The 24,909-nt window shown below is 36.6% G+C and overlaps 2 protein-coding genes across 2 annotated transcripts in view; one reads left to right on the top strand and one right to left on the bottom strand.

The window, feature by feature from the left end:
* Positions 1-24,909, bottom strand: part of LOC146488443 (retinal homeobox protein Rax-like) — a 205,067-nt gene that overhangs the window by 15,573 nt on the left and 164,585 nt on the right. The gene's annotated exons all lie outside the window — the stretch shown is intronic.
* Positions 35-16,343, top strand: LOC146488465 (CDK5 regulatory subunit-associated protein 3-like). Its single transcript, XM_085117845.1, has 16 exons — positions 35-105; positions 186-261; positions 2,136-2,267; positions 2,556-2,656; positions 3,531-3,579; positions 6,087-6,175; positions 6,781-6,870; positions 7,669-7,805; positions 9,298-9,406; positions 9,755-9,817; positions 11,776-11,986; positions 12,605-12,690; positions 13,851-13,919; positions 14,569-14,705; positions 15,195-15,366; positions 16,208-16,343. Exons 1-16 carry the CDS (start codon positions 100-102, stop codon positions 16,277-16,279), a joined length of 1,599 nt encoding a protein of 532 aa, XP_084973971.1. The 5' UTR covers positions 35-99; the 3' UTR covers positions 16,280-16,343.

Raw genomic sequence — 24,909 nt, 5'->3', positions numbered from 1 at the left:
CGCATGACAAATATCGCAGGCGCATTTTTCCTTGGATCTCTCTTATTCTTTTAGCAGCGGTATTTAAAAATAAGACGTGTACACCAAAATCTCGTGAAAATGCAGGTTTGTAGGTTTCTTTTGAAGCTAAATGTATTTAATCCGTGTAATGTATTAACTTCTGTTGTATTTTCTCACTGTAAAAGAAACAAGATGACTCTGTGGGGAATACTAGAGAAGCTGAATTACTTCCAATTGATATTTATTACAACAAACTTCTGGGTAAGGAACTTCACTTAAGTTTACCTTAGAAAATATCAAATGTAATGTAATGTTGTCTTGATCCGATTTTTACACGACTAACCGTCATTCTGTTGAACAATAATGTTTCATATAGCTGTGAAAAAAAAATCAAAATTTACTGAGAAACTACTTCGTTTTATGAAATAAGCTTAAATGTGAATGGTATATTTCCAGCCTGGTGAATGAATGAGAATGATATATTTAACAATTATTCCACGAGCGCGCGTTGGATATGAGATGGTAGATAGCCAACGAGGTGCGTAGCGCCGAGTTGGCTATAACCATCTCATATCCAACAAGCGCAAGTGGAATAATTGTTTTATTAAAAACAATCAAGAAATATTGCTAGATCTTACTGATTTCGCTGTGCAAGAATAACCAGCAGACAATTTAATGGTCGCCATTTCTCCGGCATGGTATAATGGCTCATATACCATGGCCGTTAAGCCAATCAAATCCCTCGAATTGCATTATACAATGATTCAGTTTTTAATAAGATGAATTATTCTAGAAAGTGACACAGGCATACTCGGAAAAAAGGAATTAATCCGAGTGCTCCTATCAGGAGTCGAACCTAAGACCTTCCGATTACTACTTCGTTTTAATCACAAGAAATTTTTGTAATTAGTATAAATTTAATGATAAACTTTTAATTAATATTGATTTATTTTGTAATGTTAGTTTTCTTATGTTTCCTCGAAGACATTAACCCTGTGTGGTACTCTTTAAAATGATGATTATGATGATGATTGTAACAATACTTTGTGGTTTAAATAAAATCATTGTATATGTGTACGGGGTGAGAACAAAATCAACCATCGCATTGTTCTGAGGCCACAACTTCTATCTTTTGTAACTTTTTTGGAGGACATAGATTACTTTAATTTTTTTAAGCTTAATGGTCATTGATGCATTTACTTAAGTCTCCTATGTACTAAGCATCAAACAATTTTTTTTGGTAGTAATGTTGTGGGTTATATTTTAGAGACAAAAATGTGACCCTATTTGCAAAAAGAGGGAAAAAGGTAAAAGTTTTAAACAAAAACAAATGTTTCTTGTTATCAACTGAGTGGATACATGTAAGGTAAATTGACCATAGTAAACAAATAGGAAAGCTGATGTTTGGAGCATAAAAAATATTGCCAGAGTAGATATAACTTATGGTAGATGACAAAGAGCTAGTGCTTGAAACATCAGCTTTTGTATTTTTGCAGTAGCCACGTCGTGTTATAGTTATTGTATGAACTCAGTTGATCGATAAAACCAAACATTTGTAATCTTATAAAAAAGGCCTTCGCAGCTGGGTTATTAAAGGGCATCACGTTACTGCATGTTATCATTATTGAATATGAGATCTACTTTTCATTAAATGATACCATAGGGAGGTGAGTCAGAAATAAAAAGATCTTCTTAAGATCATGAAAAAATGGTGAAGTTTAAGATCCTTGATGCTTAAGAATGAAGAAGACTGAGCGATCGTGTCGTGCTTTTTGAAGCAATGTACATGTATCCTGTCCAATTTTTGTTTCTGGCATCAAATGTGAAGGTAACATTGTCAAAATGAGCTCTAAGTAAATATTTCAATTGCACTTTCAAACCATGTGTACTTGCTTTTTGTTATATCTCCAGGTTTTAGCATTATTTTTGTTTTTCTGCCATTTGTCAAATTACCACATAAATAATTAACTCTCCCGTGGCACTGGGCAATACTTTGGGGCTGGCAGTGAAGGGGTTAACCTCCAAGATATGAGTTAGTTTATCACTGCAAAATTTATGTTGCAAGTGGCTGTTACACGTATCAGAACATGTATCAGAATTATCACTGGTAAATGAATTTTGTTGCTAAATTACAGACTGGCTTTTGGACAGACGACACTGTGATGTAAAATGGCAAGCAGCAGTTTTGGAGATCAGGGAGAAAATCAATACAGCAATCCAGGACATGCCACCTGTGGATGAAATCTCTCAGCTTCTTTCTGGAACATGTGAGTTTTGTCACTGTTTTTGTGAAATCCTGAATACATGTTTAGTTTTACAGCTACACTGTAGTTGTATTGTTTTATTACCCGGATCAAATCAAATTTAGCACAGGAACAAATTAATTGAAACTTAATTTAAACAATAAAGAATAACTTGTTAAGTTTGATCTCAGTTGGAAGTGTATTTTCCATCTCACAGATACACAGTGTACATAATATTTATGTAGATGCAAGCAGTGTGTTTGAGACTCTAGCTAGTGCAGTGATGTAACAGTTGTTTTCTTTTTTTGTCAGACATAAACTACTTTCACTGTATCAGAATTGTAGAGCTACTCAAAGTATCAGAATCTGCAACAAAAAACATCTTCGGTGGTTACTCATCTCAAAGAATGAAGGTTTGTGTTGTTCAAATGTACATTGTACTTCAGTGTAAAACCTGGGCTATTTCTGATGTATGGAAATTGAACTATAAATCCACTAACCTATTGATACCACTGACCAACCAAATTTAATTTTTTATTGTTCCACCTTCCAACACAATCAAAATGACTCCAAAGTACAATTATAATGTAGTTCTGAATTAAGTGCCAGAAAAATACTGTCAGTGGTAGCCTCTCTCTATAATATACAATGTCAGTATTCTTTTTTGAACAATTGCAGGCCTTTAGAAAGTGGTTATCTGACAAAGATCTTATCCTTTTTTATCAAAACATTTTATTGTTGTAACAGTCATGTTTCAAGGTGTTAAAAAAATTCAGCTTATTCAGGATGCAAGCCAAAAATTAATTTTATCATTGTCAAATGCGTTTGATTTTTGTCTCATCATGACCGGGATTTCTGAAAATGTCCCAGCCACTTCCGAAGATTACTGTACCTACGATTTTCCCAAGACTTCCAAATATTGCTGAAAATGTCCAAAGATGTTCCGACGACCTTTGAATATTCCGATTCAAGCAGATTGTAGACGTTTGAAAGCTTTTGTGATTTATTATAAGGAGTGTGTTGTGATACAGTTAGGACATAAAGTCAACATTAAGTGCCTGTTTTGGGGAAATTGAAATTGAATTGAATTTTGTGTGAGAAATTGTCCTTGATGCGGGAAATCGATGGCGTGAGACTCGCGCATAATGCATGAGAGTTGGCAGGTATAATATTAACAACTACAGTGACTTAATCAGGTTTCATAGCAAACTGGTCTTGGTTTAAATCAAATGGAGCAAACTTTACATCACATAATTTGCCAACTCTTCCACTCTATTTTTCTTTCAGGATTGGCTCGAAATTGTGAAGCTGTATGAAAAGAATAATGTGAATCTAGGTAATTATCTTTAGGAGAGTTTTGTGAATTGGCTGACAATAATGTGTTTGCTTTCAGTGTCTTGGTATCCACAGCGAGATTGGATGTAATCATACCTAGAAGAGGAACCTTGATCTGGCTGTTATGCACTGACAGTGCATTTTTTTAATCTCCCTGTTACCCCTGTTAATTATTCATTACTGTAAGAGAGTGGTTCATTATTAGCCCCCTTTATTTTATTTATTTATTTATTTTATATTTTCAATTTAATGGCACAATAGGAATAAAAAGAAAGGATGACAAATAATTGAAAGAACCATAAGGATGATCTGTATTTAATAGCAAAAGCCCCATGCTAAGACAGATCAGCTACTAACTGTAAACCTTTGATTTGAAATACACTATATAATGATTTTGCATTCAATTGACTGATTAAATTATGCACATATGCTATACAGTCTAGTTTTATGGAGGCATTTCCTTTGGGACTGTATTTCAGCTTATGTATGATGTACATTTTTTTGTTACTTTAGAAAAGTGGTGGATAAGATCTAGGCCCAGTTGTTCAAAGCCTGATTAAGCTAATCCTGGGTTAACGTGAAGTTTGATCCGAGGTCAATTAATAATTAATAAGTATTTTTCCAAACGATTTTTGCCCTTCAGTTTTGACTTAGACTTTTCTTTACCTTTAGCTAAAAATCGGCCTTTTGGGCGAGATACAAACCTCGGTTAACTTTTAATCGGGGATTAGCGTTAATCGCCTTTTGAACAACTGGGCCCTGGAAAATTGTTGTTGAGAATGGGTAGGAACCCTACCAGGATAACCAGTCATACACTGATCACTCTGATCTTCACACATGGATAATTGAAGGGTTTTGTGCAAGAGTATCGTGTGTGACTGTTTTGCCTTGAATTCAAAATTGCTCCAGATAAGTTTTTTTGGCACAGAAACAAGCTATCAATGTAAAAGCATGGTTATTATGTGTGTTTAGTTTTTGAGGAAAATGTTAAATAAACAAGAAATACATGTAGTTTAAGGTTATTCCTGTTTTGTAGTGCGCAACTCTACTGCGCACAATGGCAGCAATAACAATTTTATGTTCATTTCTAGTTAACTACTGAATATTACTCACAAATTATCTTACTTGCATCTGACAACAATATTCTTAATTTGCATTTTGCGTGGAAATTAAGGTGTTTTTTGTAAGACTCACCCCAGTCCCTTCCCAGAGAAACCAGTTTTGAAGCTCAATTTACTACTGATTTGTGAAAATATCTGCAAAACCAATCTGGTGACCCCATTTTCTGTTTTCAGGTTTCTAACCACAATACCGTGAAAATCCTATGTTTAGAAATATCAAAATTTCGTGCCTAAGTCTAGCCAATGGACATTTTGGCCTACCTTCAGAGGTAACGAATTATATTATTTTGTTGATTATATCAGTGGTACTGGTCAGAAATAGTTTTCAAACAGATTTCACATTGAAAATAATTTATGCACTGTGCAAATATTCTATGAAATGAGCTGTTAACTATTCTCTTTAGAAAATAATTCCTGTTTTTGGCAAATGTTCTATTATAGTCCTTTTTGATCAAAAATCCATAAATAAATTTATTACCATAAATTATTTCAATGCTTCATTTCTAAAGAACAAGCATGGTGACTCCCTCTTTTTATTTCAGTTTTGGAGCAAATTAACATTTTTGGTTTTAAACAGTCGACTCCCGATAACTTGAACCCTCGCTAACTCGAACCTCCTGCTAACTCGAACCAATTTTCCTTTCCCTTTAGGTCATTTTCTATATAATTTTACCCTTGATAACTGGAACTCCAGATAACTTGAACTTTTTTCAATTTCCCTTGAAGGTTCCAGTTATCGGGAGTTGACTGTATTTTTTAAGATTAGTAACTTGGTGAAAATTATATGAACTTGGTGAAAATTATATGAACAGAATCTTGTGTGGCTTTTATTTCTGGGGAATGACCTTATAACTTTTCTTTAAAATACAAGGTACCTACCCAAAGGAAGAACAGAGGCTTGGCTGATTTCTTTTGTATGTGTGAGACTGAACCAACTCAAATGAAGTATTTGTGGTTGTAAACCAAAGAAATTGCTCAGGTATAATTTGGCACCTATTTTGTGTAGGTCACTTGTGTTTTAAAGAAAAGTAATACACCGTAAACTGCAGTCTGTATTTTCTTGTTTATTACGGTAAGCAGTTTGCCCAAATGCTAAAAGTACAACTAAGTTTCTTACATAATTACTGGTCTCTGTGTCGATTAAATAAGAGCCTGTCTGGAGCAATTTAGTTTTCAGGGCAAAAAAAAAGTCACTAATGATGGTCTTGAGTAAAACCCTTTAATATAATACATTAACATGATTATACAGTGTATGACACTTCATGTATCAAATGACAATCAATGGGTCCTACTTTATAAGTGAATCCACTGCTTCTATACTGGAGCTCAAGATAATGTTAAATTGTTAAGTTTCAGCTGTTTTCAATAAAATTTATGTTTTTGGCAGCTGAGGCAGCACATCTTTTAATAAGGAATGTCAACTATGAGATTCCCTCATTAAAGCGACAAATAGGAAAGTGTCAACAAACACAAAGGGTAAGATATATATAGTGTGTTTATTGTTGTTTTAAATTGTCTCATCTTGTGTTTTCATGCTCATTGTTGACAGATATTGTAAATATACAAACTGAATACAAAATGCTCTTTCCATGCCATTAGAATGATTTCCATTGATCATTTAATTAAAAAAAAAAAAAAATAGTTTGAGAACTTTGGAAATATCTCTTTGTGTAACCTCAATTATACTCTGGAAATATCTCTTTCCGTAACCTCAATTATACTCTGATAGATAAATAATGGGTGGCCACTAATTATAATAATAAAAGTGGTGATATATTTGATTAACATAATAGAGAGTTGATTTAGAATCGTGTCAAATGGCAAATGTGAGATTGACGTTTGTGTTTTATTGAAAAAATTAAGTGCATATAGATGAGAATAGTGCAAAATGATTCTGGCCTGTGGGGTTAACCCAAAACTACTCAATTTTACTGAGAAACTGGAAACCATGAGTGCCAAATACAAGGTACAGTGTAAACATGGTAACTCGGTCATCATCTGCTGTTTGCTGCTTGGCATAAATCTAATTCTAAATCTCTCTAGTATTTACTTAATAGTTGTTATCTCAATGTACATTTCAGGAATGCACAAGAAAGGAGAGTGAATACTCCTCCAATGCGGGATCATTCAAAGAAAAGTACCTAAGTATTTGTAAGCAAATGAGTATTAAGGTGAGGGTACTACAGTCTGTATGAAATGCGTTACAGTTCAATCACTATGGTCCACCACACATGTTGCTGACCATCCCTGTTAACTCATCATTTTTATAAAACAGTCTTCTTTGAATTGTTTCACAGCCACAAGCGGCATTCATCATGTGTCAGTGACCATTATATTTTTCTTCATCTTCTTCCACAAGAAATATAACTCTACCATCAATTAATGAAAGACAAACAAAGTTAGGACAGCCCTGTTTACAACATTTTATACCTGTAGACACCTTAACATTTAATGTTAAGGTGTCTACATTTATAAATTATTTCAATGCACTGAATATATATAATCAGCTAATCCCAGTATACTGTATAATCCAGGACTGGCATGAAGCTTGAAGGTTAGTTGGTGAATTGGTTAGAAATGAATTTGCCACTCAGAAGTTTTCACTATGGCTAACTTTCTGTAGTGAAAAATGCTCTCAAACTTTAGTTATTGTTTACCAAAGTCATGTATGTAAATTGTGATCATCTGGGTGTGTAGTCCTGAGAAGGACTGTTTGTGGTGACATTGACTGATGTTTTGACAACCTGACCTAAGTCTTGACTGTGTTAAACTACAGTGTAAACGGTGTAAACAAGTTTTAGCTTTGGTGTGAACAGGGCACTAAATATTAAGTAATGTTTGCTGATCAGTTAAACCCTAACACCTTTTTGTGTTCAAGTGAAAACATAATTAAAGAACATTTTGGCTACTTTGTGGCGACTCTCAACTGATAAATCTTGCATTTTAATTATTGGCATTTATTTTATCAGGGAGAGAATGTTAAATCTGAGCTTCTCAGCCTTCTGGATGAGTTACCTGAAATCTACAAGAGCATTGCTGGAGCAATCTGCAATCTGAAAAATGCAACACATTTTTACGAGACTTTTGTGAACTTTTTGGTCCCCAGGTTTGTACAGTACATGCTTTATTCATTTTTTTTTTTGTAACAACTCTTAATTGTGACTATGAGCCTGTTTCTTCTTTGCATTGGCATTCAACATATCATCATTGAGGCCATTTATACAGGAAAAAATAGGACGCGTCTTACTTTCTCCTGTATACAGTAAATGGCCCTATTGTTTCACTAGAAAGAAATTAAAAGGCATGCGGTCTGAGTAGAGCTTTTAAACAGGTTTATTGGAGACATGTAGGGTTGACCTTGTTATGGGTCACCTTTGGGGGCCAAACCCATGACTTTAACTGCGAACCAGTGGGTGCTTTATAGCTAAGTGGTCCTAAGCACTGAGCTACAGGGGACCTGTACTGAGGGAGATTATTTGCCAGGGTCCTGCGTGTGTGTGGTCATATCCTGACTGGAGTATTTATGATTTAGTGATTGTGCTTCACATTTTAGTGGCAAGGTGTAGTAATCATGTGAAGCACGTAGTTAAACATTGATTTTAAGCTTCAAACTTTTTTGTTGGCAAAAAGTTTACGATCATTTCTGAGCATAATATACCTTCTGTACCTAGTGGGTTTTGAGTGGGAATGTGGGAGGATTGCATATAAGGAACAATTTACCAAAACATTCAACCAGCAGAAGTCGTGTACATAGTGCATCTCACTTTTGACATGATCCTCTATGAGAGAAAGCTTTGCTCCTACACTGTAATTGAAGGGTGTGATCGAAAGCTATTCTTAGTGGATTTTTAGCCTGAAAATTCAAATTTCTTCCAGTCAGTTTTAATTTAATTAGAATACAGATTAGTTATCATGTAAGAATCGTGTTTATTTTTTGCCCCAAGAATTCGAGCAACTGAACTTGGTTGATTCCTTTTGTGTGAATGGAAACCGATAACAAAAGAAACCACTCATACTTCCCATCACCGATTCAGCTTCACCAGGCTAACTCTTTGAATGTAGACTGTGGACGGCCGTTACCACCAAAAATACAAGAATTTCAAATGGTACAGACAAAAAGGAGATGGAGCGAGTGACCATTACAAAATAGAACAGACAAAGTATGAACTGTTCAACTTTCTTTACTGGAACAGAAAAGTAGAAAACGATATGGTTCGGCCGAAAGACAAACAGGCGAGGAACTCATATCGAAGTAGACCATGAAATAGTTAAACAAAGAGTCAGAGTGCAAATTGCTTACCCTTCGATATGGACAGTGTTCATTACCTGAAATTCGTTTTTCAATAATTTGAAAGCTAAAATGTTAAAAACTTTACAACATTAAGAAACGCTCAGTACCAGGCCAGTTTGTTAAAAAAAAAAAAACTACCACTAAACAATAACAAATGGATGTGATGCGATCTGTTGGGAAGTCCAGTTTAGAAACGGACATGAATGCAACCAGAAGCATATAACCAGGTGACTTGCTTCTAATCGGCAGCTTTAAAATAACCTTTCTTTTTATTCACCAGTGTAACCCAACTGTTTTTTGCCCTCAGTTACAATAGTAATAAAGAAACTTCACAAGTGACCACCCCACTCATAAGACACATCCAAGAGCATGGAAACAGCACAGTTTATCAGTGGAAGACTGGGAAGGTTCCATCGGTATGATTGTTTTAAGTACTGTTGTGTAGTACCCTGCTATTGTAATATTTTTTTAAGAGAGCGATGGGAATTTTGTAAAATATTCATGTAGAAATTTGATTTTGTAACACCAAGAAAAATTTATGAAAGTCGATTTCACATAAGATGACTGCTTTATTTTCTAAGCGTGATCTGGAAGTTTTGATTTCTGTTGCTCCCTTGTGGGTCTGTTCTTTTCCTTGCAAAGTGCAGCTAGCTCCATATTTTCCGTGGCATACCTGTGTTTTTGGACACGCTCTTCATCACCCTTCTCATCTGTGATGTGGCACAGATATACTGGTTTTGTTCTTTTTGTTACTGCTCATGTAGGTTGTTGTTCCAGTCAAAGGACCAGAGCTCTCAAGTGCAGAAAATGAACACAATGATGGAGAGGTGAGCGGCTAGGATATGACTAATGACTAATGTGTTGCACGAAAAGTATCAAGGCAGCTTCCCATGGCCAAAAACTTACCTTGTACGCCTGATAAACAGCTAATCGCGTTTGATGGAGAAGGCAATCATTATGTTTTTCTGGTGCCCATTTGGCCTCCCCGCAAGATTTTTTTCAGATGCAGGACCTCTGTCGGGGAAGTGGTTCAAGAATCGGTTGTCGCACTCCCCGGCTTCAGTCAGTCAGTCAGTCAGTCAGTCAGTCAGTCAGTCAGTCAGTCAGTCAGTCAGTCAGTCAGTCAGTCAGTCAGTCAGTCAGTCAGTCAGTCAGTCAGTCAGTCAGCCAGTCAGCATTGAAGGCTTGGCCTAACTTCCTTTTTCTTTCTTTCTCTTCTTTTCCGTTTTGAAAATACCAACATGCTCTTCCTCTGCATTAAGCCTAGAAACTATACGGTCTTACGTGTTAGCGTAAGTAATACGTGTTGTCATCTGCGTTTCATGGTGTTTTGTTTTTGTGTGTTTTGGCGAGTGCTGACTATAATTCTAATCAATCTTCACTAGAATTAACTTTTGCTGTATGTCTTATGGTCACTGTGCCTTATTTTATTATAATAATATCTCTGTGTCTTTCTAGTTTTATGTGCCGTGCGATGTGTGTAGTTTATAACGCAAATCCATATGTTGTAATAACTTTTGTAGAAAATACTGTCAAATGAACTTGTACTACCATCAATATTCATTTGTATGCTTGTAATATTGTAATTCTTTTGAAGTTAATAAAGATTTGCTCCTCGTTTGCGGCTGTAACGTCGTAATTTGGAGAAAGTTTCAAAACGGCGGTATAGCTTCACAACAACAAAATCAAGCCTTGCAAAGCCGATCAACGCTTGACAAGAACCTTGCTGTTCGTCTCGATTATTGCTTTGCTGTCCTGGCTTACCATCATCATAATGAACTCTCTCTGTCCTTGAGGTCTTTTAAAATATCTCCTGTAGTTTATGAGTTTGCTGTGCTGTTAAACTTTTCCATTTCCAACTCTTTGTTGAATCCAGTCGCGTATGTATTAAGAATTTCCGAGTTCAAGCAAACGCTGGGTCTGTGTTTTCGTCGAAAGGAGGCAGTAATGAACATGGAAGGCAATGAAGAGAAGTTTTTAATTCTCCTCACCTTCTGACTGATTGAGTGCTGCACCGGTATCGCGTAGGTCATGGGTTCAAATCCCGTTCAAGACTGAACTGATGTTCTTAAAACTAGCATACAGCTGTTTCGACAAAGGTTGTCCAAAGAAACGTAAAAGAGTACGCGACAATGCCGAAAGGTACAGCGAAGACTTGACATGGCGGGTAATATGGATTCTGAGCTTTTATTGAAATTTATTGGGTATTTCCCAGACTACCTTTCGGCATTGTCGCTTACGCTTTTATGCCTTTTTAGAACAACCTTTGTCGAAACAGCTGTGTAAGCCCTTGAAGCTTCGCTTCCCGGGCCTAATGTTTGTTTTAAAAACAGCTAATTTCCACGGTGGAGCCATCAGCCGATAGCCACTCAACAGAAGCACTCTATTGTTTAATTAGAGCTCTCTTATGTAGCCAATCACATTTCGAAAGCCATTAGTTAGTTTTTTACTGTAATTGTTTTCCGTCAATCCTGTTTCCGCTTTATAATTTGTAAATAACTTAATTTAATTTAATTTGATTTATTTTGTAATTGTAATTATTGTATTTTAACAGGGAAGAGCCACCCAGTGGATCTGTTAATAAACCATTATTATTATTATTATTATTATTATTATTATTATTATTATTATTATTATTATTAATAGTTGTTCACTGGGTTATGCTAACATATAAGAGAGCTGTCTTTTGAAGTTTTAAAATGTGCTTAGCACATGTCGGGTTCTTTCGCTTTCTGCAATGTGCATTAATTGAAAAGAAATATAATTCTAAGCTTGTTCTCAACAGATAGACTGGGGCATTGAACCCGTTTCCGACAGCAATGCTGACAATATTGACTGGGGAGAGGGGGGTGAGGAGACCTCAGAGGGGATAGACTGGGGTGAAGGAGCAGAGACGACCACTGAAGAAGGTGTGATTGATTGGGGAGATGATGGTACGACTGATAAAGAAAACACACTAGACAGCGTTGGAATAACAGTTGAAGAGTCTGGACAAGGTAATTGTCCTTTATGCCTTCCGAGCTCTACATATGATGTTTAGCTATAAAGCGATTGGTGCTTATTTTCCGGGCCGAATAACGCGCAGACTCTGAGGTTGAAAATTCATTTAACTGTTGGATTTTGGTATCTGTTATTCTTCGGAGACCTAGGGGAAGTTAGTGGTGTGTGTGTGTGTGGAGGGGGAGAGTGGGGGAGTCGACTGAAATCAGCGGGAAAAAATCGGTGAAGAAAAGGCAAATTTTTTCCTGCCCATTTCTACATTTTCTCGCCCCAACTATATGTCCTTTGGTCTCCGAGGATGGGTTTCAATTTTCTTAGCGAAACTTCTCCAGTTACCAGTAAAGTATACCAAAAAGTTTGACTGGAAAACATCATCCAACCCACGACTTTTGCATTACAAGACTATAGGCGCTCGACATGTGCCACCGACATCATCAAGCCGTATACCTTGGCGGCCTAAATTTGCTTGTTAATCGTCAATCCTAATGAGAAATCCTGTAAGAAAAGAGACACGTTCATATTAAAACATTAGTGAAACAACTGGTTAGATCGTGTACCGCAGGAGACAAAGCTTCTGATTTCCAGGTTACTCAGCTGTTTTCTTAATTTTGTAGACCCTGGTGTTATCAGTGGCCCGGAGGCAGAGACATTAATGGATACCATTCAAACAAGGAACCTGTTGATTGATGAACTGCTAGAGGTGACTGTGAATAGAATACCCTGTCTTACTAATTCTACTCTGTAAGAATGCTGTCAGTCTATCGAGACCACAAAGAAAGTTTCTTCCACTGACTGGAAATCGAGCTATTTTATAGCTTTAAAAAGCAGTAAGACGTATTGGAATCAAACGAAGACCCCAAAATAGTGGTTCGATTTTGTTTGAAATTATTTTACTAGTTTTCTGAAGCTGAAACAAGTTGCTTTGATTACGGATTGCCAGGATGGAGGTGGTGAAAAAATTGGCCAATTTTTTTCAAGTTTTCCCTTGCGTCTCTGGAGAATCGCTTAAAACCGATTATGGATTGTTCCAGTGTCCCTTTGAGAAAATCACTCTATACCTTTCTCTTGGTCTTTTGGGAGCATATTTTGTTTTGAGAAAACGTACTTACATGTAGTTTTAATTTCAGCAGAGTTTTGACCAAAAAAGTGAAAATCCCATGCAACGACATAGCCCCAGTAGCATCTATTTAAGCGCATCAAACAGAAACCAACGAGTTCCTCGGAGGGATCTTTTCGATGCTTAAGATACGTTTCTCTCTTGGGAACGTAATAATGTCTTTAGATGTTCTGATTTCATTGTCGGATAAAAGACTAAATTTCTTTGGTAAAACGTAACCTTGGATTTTAGAAACGTGCGAAAATAAATGCCTGTTCAGTGTTTTTAGTAGGGATAAAAATGTCGTCTTTTAAAAGAAAAATGCCATCAGGTACTTTTTGGAAAGGCAAAAGCAGTTCCTAAGTTCGTGGAATAAGATTTGCATACTTTAACATGATCAGAATTGAACGATTTTCGTCTGTGGCAGAACTCAGTAAACTTAAAACTAAGGCAGCGAGTTATAATCAGTTTAATAACCAAAGCTCTTTTAGTCAGTCAATCAACCAACCTTGCTTTCCCCGCAAATAGCTACAGCTAGTCGAGGCGGAACAAGACGAACACAAGAAAATGACAAGTACAAACTATTAAGACAATACGTTTTACATGATAATACATATATAATATATTTTACAATAAATATCTCATTCTAAAAGATGAACCCGTAATTTATAAATAAGTACAATGATTTTAAAGGTGAAAACAAGAAATGATAGGTACTTGTTTCTTTTTTATCTTGTGGTTTTATTGAATCTTGTCTTCATCAGCTTCAGGGATTTCTCCGTCAAAGATTGGTGGAAATGAAGAGCGAGTCTGATGTCCTGTCAGCTAATCAGGTAACTTACATGTTGGTTGTTTCAGCTCAACCTTTGTTGTGGTTTCAGTTACATTATGTAGAAGATCTTTGCATCGTCAACAAGTCCTGGGCATTGTTAACTATTGATGATCTCTGAAACGGCAAATTTAATAGCAAGTGCTTTAAACGGCCGTGAATAAGACAGATAAGGCGTTACATGTCTAACTCTCTCTCCTCCGCAGAGACTCCTTCATAAAGAAGGAGCGAAAATTCGGAAGCGCGGGGTCGACGGGAAGAGCGAGAAAAAGGGAGCCTGAGGCCTCCTTTCTTTCTTCTCCCTTCCCATCGTCCCCCGTGCTCCTCATTATTTTACTCTCTCCAGGTCCCTTATTTGTCTCCGCTAATTCCTCTGGCTCATCATTATTTCACAGTCTTTATTTTGTCTCCTCGAGAGCGCGAAAGAGGCCTTTGCGGGGGAGAGGGAGGAAGCACCTACAATTATAGCTATAAACAGTCTGGTTAATGTCACCTACATATGAAATGGAAAACGTTTGCAAGAGAAGAGAGTGATTCTTGACAACAGTTGTGTTGTTCACGTGTTTACACACTCCAACTTGTATTTGTCAGCAGGAGTTTTCAAATTCTTGTCTTGTTATGGTTCCGTGACATGATCTGATGGTTCAATTCAGTTTCAGTCGGCTCCTCAGTTGATACAGATGCAGTCTATAGAGTCCGTACAAGCCATGGAGTCTGCTGTTACTAACGTCCTTACAACACTCAGCTCAATGAAGATGCACAATCTATTTTTACTCAAGACTTCTCCCAGGTATTAACCTGAATATAAGCTTAACATTACGGATGGGTAGCGGCTGGAAGAACATATTTGGAGATATCGTAGAGTGTAATTATATTCATGTTCGAAGTGGTCAAAGGCGTGCGCGACGTGTGTACAGTTGCCACTACAGACAAACGTGCAATCTTTGCCTTAAACCCAAAACATTTCATTGGTACGAAACATTCATGGATTTGAACTGTATAGGTACATGCAATTTCGGTGACGCCATACGTTTACTTGAAAATCCAACACAGTGATTAGGGATACAAGGAAACTTGCACCGACAGACGGGTAGCAAATTAAAAATAATATTAAGTGTGGCTAAGCCGTATTTGTTTCTTTAAATTAGCGCAGGTAGACAGTGTCCTCATGTTGTATGGAAGGGGCATAGTCAGGAGAACGGGGAATCAGTAATCAACTGTAGATGAGTACTGACTCCCTGGTGGGAAAAAATCAAATGTTTTTCATTTCGTCTTACAGATACTTAGACCGCTTAGCAGATTCCCTGCAGCAAAAACTGAAAGTTTCCGAGAAGATGGTGTCTTCCAGCAAGTTAATGGCTGAGAAACGACAAGCAGCCTCTAAGGAACAGATGGACCTGGAACCAAAGCTGGAGGTTATCAGGTCGAAGACAAAAGAGTTGCAAGGACAGGTGAGAGCTCTACAGTCTGGTTAGTCATAGACATGTTTGGTATCCAAAGTCTCTTGAAAGTTAGAAGTAGTAGTGCTTGGTAATTGTCACATCCTTGTCACACCGTCGAATATAACCCACTGACTCAAAAGGTAAAACATACTGTACAGTGTAATAAACAGCACTGCATAATAAACAGTACTCAATAGCTTTCATTTAAACGGTCACACACAGGATTTCACCCAAAGGCTCAAAAGTTGGAACCTTCTTGCACGGCATAATAAACAGCACCACGGGAAAGTACTGCTAAGGGGCTTTCATTTACATGGTCGCACGTACTTTAGGATTTTATTTACAGTCTCAGCAGTGTGAACAATCTTGTACAGCATAATCTAAATTGCAAAGTTAACTCTACCATAGGAACGTATTATTCAATATTCGGCCTTAGCAGTTTTTTTAAGGGTCACTATAGAGTGTTTTCATTCACGTGACTACCGGCCATATTGGTTTACTGAAACAAAAGAAAGTATTTACATAAAAATAGAGTTCAATTCCCAGAGGTTTAGTTTGGGACACCAACATGGCCGCCATTTCTTTGTTTTGGGACACCAAGATGGCCGCCGTGACGTCATGTGAAAACGCTCTATAGCATTTCACCCGCGTCCCTCAATATTTATAACACAGTGAACAGCATTTTAGGAAAGTGCTTCCCAGTAGCTTACTTGTGAACCTTTCAGTGAGATTGTTTCAAGTGCTTTTGAAAGGATGCGACTTGCTTATTCATTTTCCTATTTGCTGGAAAAAAAAAATCGGTTTGAGAACTTTAATTTTTTATTAAACGTCATATCAATTTTTGTTTCAGATTGCTGAAGAAATTTCCAAGAAATACAAGAATAGACCAGTGAATATTATGGGTGAAATCAACACCATTTAGAAATCATTATTTATTAGATGATGTATGAAACTTGAGAGAAAACAACGAAATCACAAAACGTTCAGTACTGGCTTTGTTGTTTATGTCTGGTTGTGTGCTGAAAAGTAGTTTTACATCACAAGCTTTTAGTGGCTCTCAGTATGCTTGGGATGTTTTACTGACTTCACCTCCGATTAGAGCCGTGTGCATATATTTTGTGCTTGCTTACCCTTTTCTGTACTCTGCAGGGTTTAATGTCGTTCGAGGAGAGCTTGGCATTGCTTTGACATTGAGCATTCTTGTACCTAGATCCTTTGATCAGCGGCAAGAATCGAACTCCTGCACTGCTGATCAAAAGGACTGAGAATGCCCAGTACTGATGTTCTGGGTTGAGTTGCTCGAAGCATGGTTAGTGCTAACCATTGGTTAAGAGGTATTAAAACCTATAGGTTTTCATGGCATTTAACCCGGGTTAGCGCTAACCATGCTTCGAGCAACTGGGCCCTGAGCGTTCCGAATTTTTTGCTGATTGCCCCTCTTACTGGTGTTTATTATTCTCTCGAGTGCGTTCTGAGAATTAACCTGTGATACTACCCTTTTTACTATTACTCAGTTGAATTTTTGGTTTCACTTCTCCTGGGCCCAGTTGCTCGAAGCATGGTTAGCGCTAACCCGGGTTAGATACCATGACAACCTATACGTTTTAATACCTCTTAACCAATGGTTAGCGCAAACCATGCTTCGAGCAGCTCAGCCCTGGAGTGTTCGTCAGACCTGTTGTTAGCAGATACGTCTTCATTCCTGAATACGCCGGCGTGAGCGTAAAGCTAATTTATAGCACGTTCATCCCAAGCATTTGGTTCGGTTTTTCCAATGGCTTTTTGGTACTAATAATTTTTGCCTCATCGCTGCAATCATTAAACAGTGCCCAGGGATCATTGCGATCGTTTTTCTACACGGTAGTCGCAAACAAGTGTTTAACCTGGTTTCCACAATTGCTGCAATTGCGTAATGTTTGGAAACCAAGCCGCCTCCGAAACTAACTGATAGAGAATTCCTCAAAAATGGAACCTAGAAGGGTTAAGATTTATCCTGCGATTGAAAATTTCTCACCAACGGAAAAGAGTAAAAAAGGAACTTGGAGCGTTGCTAATATGACTCTCATGGATCAAAAGAGCGTAACTGAGGAAGGCTATGCCGTAACAGCCTCAGAAATCGATATGAACTTTAAGACCGTAACGGTCCCATACGAAAACAAAATTGTAGTCGAAACAAGTGGCTCTGAAACAGAATTTACGGAAAATAAGAGGAATGGGCGCAAAAAATCGTCATTTTCAATAGTTCTGCCAAAGCTTTTAGAGAGTGTATTTATAAGGAAAAATGCGTTCATTAAGGGCTTGTCGCCGACAAGCCTATTTCATTTGTCTCATGAGCCTCTAAACAAAGAATTGCCACCGCCATAATCTGTGACTATATTATCGGTTTGGGTTAAGTTGTTTAAATGATCGTTTTAATTCGTTTTGAAGAATATTACTCGCAAATGTGATGAAATCTATATGCAAGATACACTGACCCAGACTGAGATGGAACATCGGAGGGGCGTAGCGTGGGTTTTCCGTTTAGGTACGCACGGGAGGGCGTAGTGAAACGAGCGCCGAAGGCGCGAGCTTCCCCAGAAAATTTCATTTTTAGGGCCTCGAAATACTATTTCCCATTTTTTCCAGGGAGAAGTGTCATAAATCAAAGCTTGAAAAAACGCTAATTATTCAGTTACTTTGTTGTTTATTTGTCAGCCTTTGATACTACTGATATAAGTGTATATTGGATTTGTGTATTATCAACTGTAAATCTGGCTACAGGAAAATGGCGAGGCGTCTCCCTTTACGACGAAAAAATTCGGAAACTAGATTGTCAATATCCACATTTTTGTGCTTGTATATGTGGAGTATTGCCAAAGAGGACAGCCTCTCCTCACTCATAGTGCTTCGAAGAGGGCTTTTCAGTCTCTTCATGCCGCTAAAACTGCGTTCGGCAGCGCAGGTTGACGCAAGTGTCTCGACCATCACCGTTGTGATGACTGGGTTTTGAACTCTCATATTAATTTAAAAATGAATAGTGCAATATTCACACAGTTTTCTTTTCATAAAATAGCAGCAATTATAAGAGAAAACTCTTGCATGAGTATAAGTCGCTTTTCGCAAGAAAATCTATAAGTAGATAAATAAATAAATAAATCAAATAAATAAATAATTTTTTTTTTTAGATTTTCGAGGTACGCACGGGCGTACGTGCGTATATGGTCGCTTTACGCCCCTGCATCGAAGTTAGATAAGCCATAAACGTTTGATTCTTTCGTCATAATCTCCATTATATTAGATTAGCTTTCATGCAAACGTCAGTTTAGCTATAAACCTTGACCCGATCTCACTTCACCTCAAGACTCGAGCTCAAGCATTTCTCATTAACCAGCGTCAGTACACGCGATGCAGTTGTTACAAACAACAAGATCGTCACAGACACTTAGTGACCGCTTCAATAGTCTATTTCACTGTTGTCGCAGAGAACATGAATAACAGCAACTACATCCCTATGAACCTTCAGTGGCGTATCAGCCGGAGCTGATCAAGACTAGTAGGATTCAATTGCTACCAAAGAAGACAGATTGATCCCGATTTAAAGAATTGTAGTTGATAACAAATAAACAGCAACTACAAGGAGAGAAGCTAAACACTAAAATTGCTGTGAACATGTCAAACATCGGTAAAGTGAACAAAATCCACTCTGAAACAAGATAATGTGTGCCGTCGGCTAACAAGCCGATTCACACGTCGATGAGTCAACGTACTGCATCTACATTCACTAAATCCTCGTCGAGATAACAAGAACTCTCTTCGCTTGAACTATCTTGAACTCTGAATCTCATCCAAATGAATACGAAACATTAATCTGTTAAGTTACATTATTGTTACCTTCTTAAATAGTTCTCATACACATTTATTTATCGTAGTCGCCGGGAGGCGACACTTAAAAGGGAGGAATGATATGTAAACATATATTTTTTGGCTTATTCCTAGAAATTCTAAAACTTCAATGTTCAGTTTTAAAAGTACGATAATATTTAGCTTTATTTTACTCTATTATTTTTACTCCTCGCTGCAAGCCTTAATATTTATTCACTTTCTTGTATTACTTTTTTGCGTTATAGAAACTGAGTTCTTAGCCATTTTCGATGATAAAGCAGATAAAGCAGTTTTCTAAGCCATGGATAACCAGTGGCCTCAAAAAATCTATCAAAGTGAAAAATTCTCTTTTTTGAGTAAAAAGAATTATTATCACGCATTCTTTGGTGACAATTTGAATAACATGAAGAACACCTGGAATGGCATAAATAGCCTTATCAACGGCAAAAAGAAAAAAATCACGGGCTATTTTTTTGCTAAAGCGCCTTAATGACAACAGCACAACAAATGATCCCTTGAGATTTCTAACATTTTCAACAATTTTCTTCCGTTGGGGAAAAATTAGCGTCACGCGTACCACCTTCTTCTTGCAGTTTTACTGAGTATTTGTCACCCAATAATAATCCAAATTCCTTCTTCTTCGATGCAGTCTCTCCATTAGATATTGAACGTGAAATACTGTCTATTCCTAGAAATAAAACTTACGGTCTCTACTCTTGTCCGATCCATATTTTATCCGGTGCTAAACACATTATTTCTGGCCCTCTATCCAACATTTTTAATATCTCTGTGCAAGAAGGCGTCTTTCCATCCAATTAAAGCAAGCAAAAGTTACTAGTGTCTACAAAAGTGACGATGAAACTGAGCCCGGAAATTGTCGGTCTTTTTCATTATTGTCTATTTTTAATAGAATATTTGAAAAATTGATGTACCAACGGGTGAAAAACTTTCTTGACAGAAACGACATTTTTTAAGTCACAGTATAGCTCTCGTGAAAGCATTCCACTCAACACGCTGGACCTAAAATTATTAACTTGTGGCATCTTTTTAGATTTAGAAAGGCCTTCGATACCGTCAATCATTCAATCTTACTAAGAAAGCCTAATCACTATGGTATCAGAGGCATCATTAATGACTGGTTTTCTTCGTACCTTCTTGGCCGTTCACAAGTGACTGAAATAGATTCTAACTTATCCACCATTAGTAAGATCTCATGTGGTGTCCCACAAGGCTCTGTTCTTGGTCCTTAATTGTTATTCCTAATTTATATTAATGATTTTCACAACTCTTCAGCGAAATTTTCGTTTTACCGTTTTGCAGATGATACAAATTTGTTGTATGCCGACAAAAGTCTTAAATCTCTTGAAGAAACGGTCAATAATGAACTACTTAAAGTCTCGGATTGGCTCAATGAAAATAAGCTAACATTAAATGCTACAAAATCAAACTTTGTTATCTTTCGTCCTTACAAACGTAAGATGGACTATTCGATCAATATTCAAATGTTAGATAATAGTAATCACTTTCTTACTTCTCTTGAGTGTAAAAATCATGTAAAATATCTAGGTGTCTTACTGGACATTCATTTGAGCTGGAAATAGCGCATTGACAATGTAGCACTAAAAATAAGTAGAATTATTGGAGTTATTGCCCGTCTTAGGCACCTCGTCCCTTATCAGTACCACTCTATTAAGTATTTACCGGAACTTTGATACTACCCTATCTGTCTTATGGTTTGGCTGCTGCCAAATCCCGTCTACAAAAAATCCTCGTGCTACAAAAACGTGTCCTTCGGTTGATGTATTTCTCCTCAAAAATCGATCTTCCTTTTAAATATATTATACGTTGAAACAGTTTCCTCAATAATGTTCGACGTCTCATGTTTAACTGTTCCCACTAACATTAGTAATCTCTTCATCAAAGCCGGCTAATCAAAAGCATACTCATGAAACAGATTCTCTTCTTCCGACAATTTTTATATTAACCCATCGAGACTGAATCAAAACCAAGGATCTTTTGCTAGGTTCGGTGCTAAGCTTTGGAATTCCATTTGCGATGAACTTTGTCAACTCCCCAAGAAAGCTTTCAAAAAACATATCAATGACATGTTATTCTCGTTATTAGATCAGCCTGAGGACGATCGTAAATGGAACGGAGACACAGTTTAATTTATAAAGTCGATACTGAAAATCTTATTTAGTTTAGTTTCAAGAAAAATTTAGTTTAGTTTTACAATTAGTTTAGTTTTACAATTCGCTTGTTACAAGTGGTTGATTTTGTAAATGTTATTTATTTACCTAATTTATCACTGACTGCTGTACCCCTTATCTCCGCCCGCCTCGACTAGCACCTGCTATTTGCTGGCGGAAATGGACCTTATGTAAATAACTGTTGTTAATAATAATAAAGCGTGTGAAAGTGTTCACCTTTCAGATATCTTATGTTTTCCAAATTTTTTTTTGACATTCTTTATTTAATATACAATCCTGCTTAACATACAACCTTAATTGTAAATAATTATTCAAATACTGAGAAAAAAAGAAAGAAGAAAGCCCAGGGAGAGCTTGACAGAGTATTAGTGTACAGTTTTTGTATAACAATACTTCTACATAAGTTTCACTAGTAAGTTTCACAAGGCACAATAAATTATAAAGGTTGTACAAAGGGTTTTTCTTTTCTCTTTTTTTTTTGCGTGTGTGTACTTGTGAAATTACTTACAAGATAATATTCCATAATTAACTAAAAAAATAAAGAATTAGTTATTGGTTATAGCCACTTTAAAGCAACTCTTCATAGTTTTTCCATTTATTGCGAAAAGAAACAATTCTATTTGATTTAAATGCAAGATATTTTTCAGTTTCGTATTTATTTTCAAGAATTTTCTTAAAGTTGCTTCCAGACAGTTTAATCTCTTTGCGCCTACAACTCCATAAATAGGTTTTTCCTAAAATTATTACATAATTAACTAGATCCATTCCCTCCTTCAAGATTCCTATGATAACGTCACGCAGTAAGAGACAACAGCAACTACTTATGTTCTTTAGAATGTTCGCAACAACGTCCATCCAAAAAGAGTGTGAAAAGGGACAACTAAACAATATATGGTTTCTAGTTTCAGTGGTATCTTGACAAAAGGAACAGTTAGGGCTTGGAATGTAGCCTATTTTAAAAAGGATGTCATTGGTAAAAAGAATAGAATTCAATACTTTATATTGAAAAGATCGTAAGTAGGGTTCACTGGAAACTCTTATGGGCAGCAAAAATGCTTCAGTGATATAATTATCTTCTAAATCAAATTCTTCCCCTAACTTGGCCCATTTCTTAGGCTCTTCATACTTGAGCTTTATTAACAATCGATAGTAGTCACGACATTTAAAATTTTCCCAATCAAGAACGACATTGAAAGTAGGTGGACGTGTTTGTCGATTCAGAGGAACAGACTGTCTTAATCCTGTCCACGTCAAAAAATTGGAGTTTAAAAGCTTTTCTCCTCTGACAGCATCAAAAGAGTCAATATTTGTCTTTTCATACAATAAGTCTTCGGTATACTTTATACCCTTTGAAAAAAGGTGTTTATAAAACACGCTTTTACCGTCTATCTTAATTTCTCTATTGTTCCAAACGATATATTTATATTCACCATCACAATCAGCAACATCTCGTAATTCTGACCACCATAATAAGAGTTCATAATAAAAATCGGGTAAGGTATTTAATTTATCAACGTCATAGTTACAGTAAAGTAAAAACAATCCTCCGTGACTACTTAAGATATTGCTTAGATAAAGTTTCCAGAAGCAATTATAACCATCATCTACAATCTTTTTTAACCAACTTAACCTTAGGGCTTTTATCATGTTTTCATAATCAACCATTCTGATACCACCAGAATCTAGGGCGCGCAAGTAGAACGTCAAGTGACTTTATCTTTTCCATTCCATAAGAATTGAAACACCAAAGTATTAAGCTCTTTTATAACTTCGGGCGAAGTAGGTAGCACAGAGCTAGGGTAGATCATTTTTGAAAGCAAAAAGGCCTTGATAATAGTAACTTTACCATGGATGGACAGCCCTCTGACTTTCCAAAGGTTAATCGTATTCCTAATTTTCTTCAGTCTTTGTTTAAAATTTTCTCGACTAATAGCTTGACGTCATACGTTATATGTATTCCTAAGAATTTAACACATGTTTGCCATTTAACTCCAAGTGGTTGATCTTCACAGCTCCTAAGAGAACCAATCCACATTGCTTCAGTCTTTTTAACATTCAGTTTTAAACCAGAGGCTTTCTCAAAATCTTCAAGTAAGCTAAAAAGGGCATTAGCAGAGTTCAAGTTCGATAAAATAGCTGTCGTATCATCCGCAAACTGCAACAGTTTAGTCTCTAAGCCATTGATTTTGATCCCTTTGATACTCTCTCTATTTCTTATGGAGATAGCCAAAATTTCAACCGCTGTTACGAACAGGTAAGAAGAGAGAGGGTCTCCTAGTCTCACTCCACGCTCTATTCTGAAGTAATGGGAACACAGACCATTATTCATAACACAACTTTGAATATTCTTGTAGAAAATATTCACCCATTGCATAAAGTCCGGTCCAAAATTGAATAGTTCGAGACATTTATTAAGAAACTCCCATTCTAAGCTGTCAAAAGCTTTCTCAAAGTCAATAAAAAATAAAATACCAGGTTCGTTTTTGTCTTTTGTATATTCCATTATGTCAAGGATTGAGCGAATATTATCACAAATATTTCTACCCGGAATGTATCCTGATTGATTTTCGTGGATTAAATCTGGCAGAACACGCTTCAGTCTTCCCGCAATGACTTTAGAGGCTATTTTTGCATCAACATTTAGAAGAGAAATTGGTCGCCAGTTTTTAAGGTCGCAGCGGTCTTGATCCTTTTCCTCAATAAGCGTAATAACAGCCTGTCTCTGTGATGGACTCATTTCTCCTTTTATAAAAGACTCATTGAAACATTCTACTAAAAGTTTTCCGACTGAGTCTCAAAAAGTTCGATAAAATTCTACTGGTAATCCATCATTCCCAGGGGCCTTATTTAATGTAAAAGAATTTAATACCTTTGAGCATTCTTCTAAGGTGATGAATCCTTCGCCAAACTGTTTACATTCTTCGGAAAGCCTTGTTCGTTTCCCCGTGTTCATGCCAGCGTGCTCGGGATCTTACAATTATACCTTCAACTTTTACTTCGTACAGTTTCTCCATCTTTTCTTTCAAGATACTTAGAGCAACCAAATTTTCTTCAGATGGGTCATTTTGAAAAGCTAAATGCGCTGTTTCTGTCTTCGTTAATTGTTGCTTTTTCTCTCGTCTTTGTTTGCATTTATTCATGGAATATTTTCTCGAATGCTTCTTAATATTATACTTAACCCAGTCCCATACTGAACGCGGATCAGACAGGTCTACCCTACCTTCTTGTATCCACGTGGGAATCAAACGATTTATTTCGTCAACATACAAATAATCTCTTAATAAAGAACAATTTAATTTCCAAAGTCCAGGGCCCTTGACAGTATCGCCGACATCTTTAAATTCTATAATAATTGCGGAGTGGTCAGTTTTTATTGAGGATATGATATCAATATCACATACGTTATCTGATAAATAAACCAGTAATCCAATCTAGACAAAACTAGAGGTTGTGATTGACTCCAAGTATAACTCCGCTTTGT

The sequence above is a fragment of the Pavona decussata genome, unplaced genomic scaffold, assembly GCF_977016875.1.
Source record: "Pavona decussata unplaced genomic scaffold, jaPavDecu1.1 SCAFFOLD_9, whole genome shotgun sequence".
NCBI lineage: Eukaryota > Metazoa > Cnidaria > Anthozoa > Scleractinia > Agariciidae > Pavona > Pavona decussata.
The sequence above is the reverse complement of the archived record's forward strand: the minus strand, read 5'-3'. Positions and strand labels throughout refer to the sequence as shown.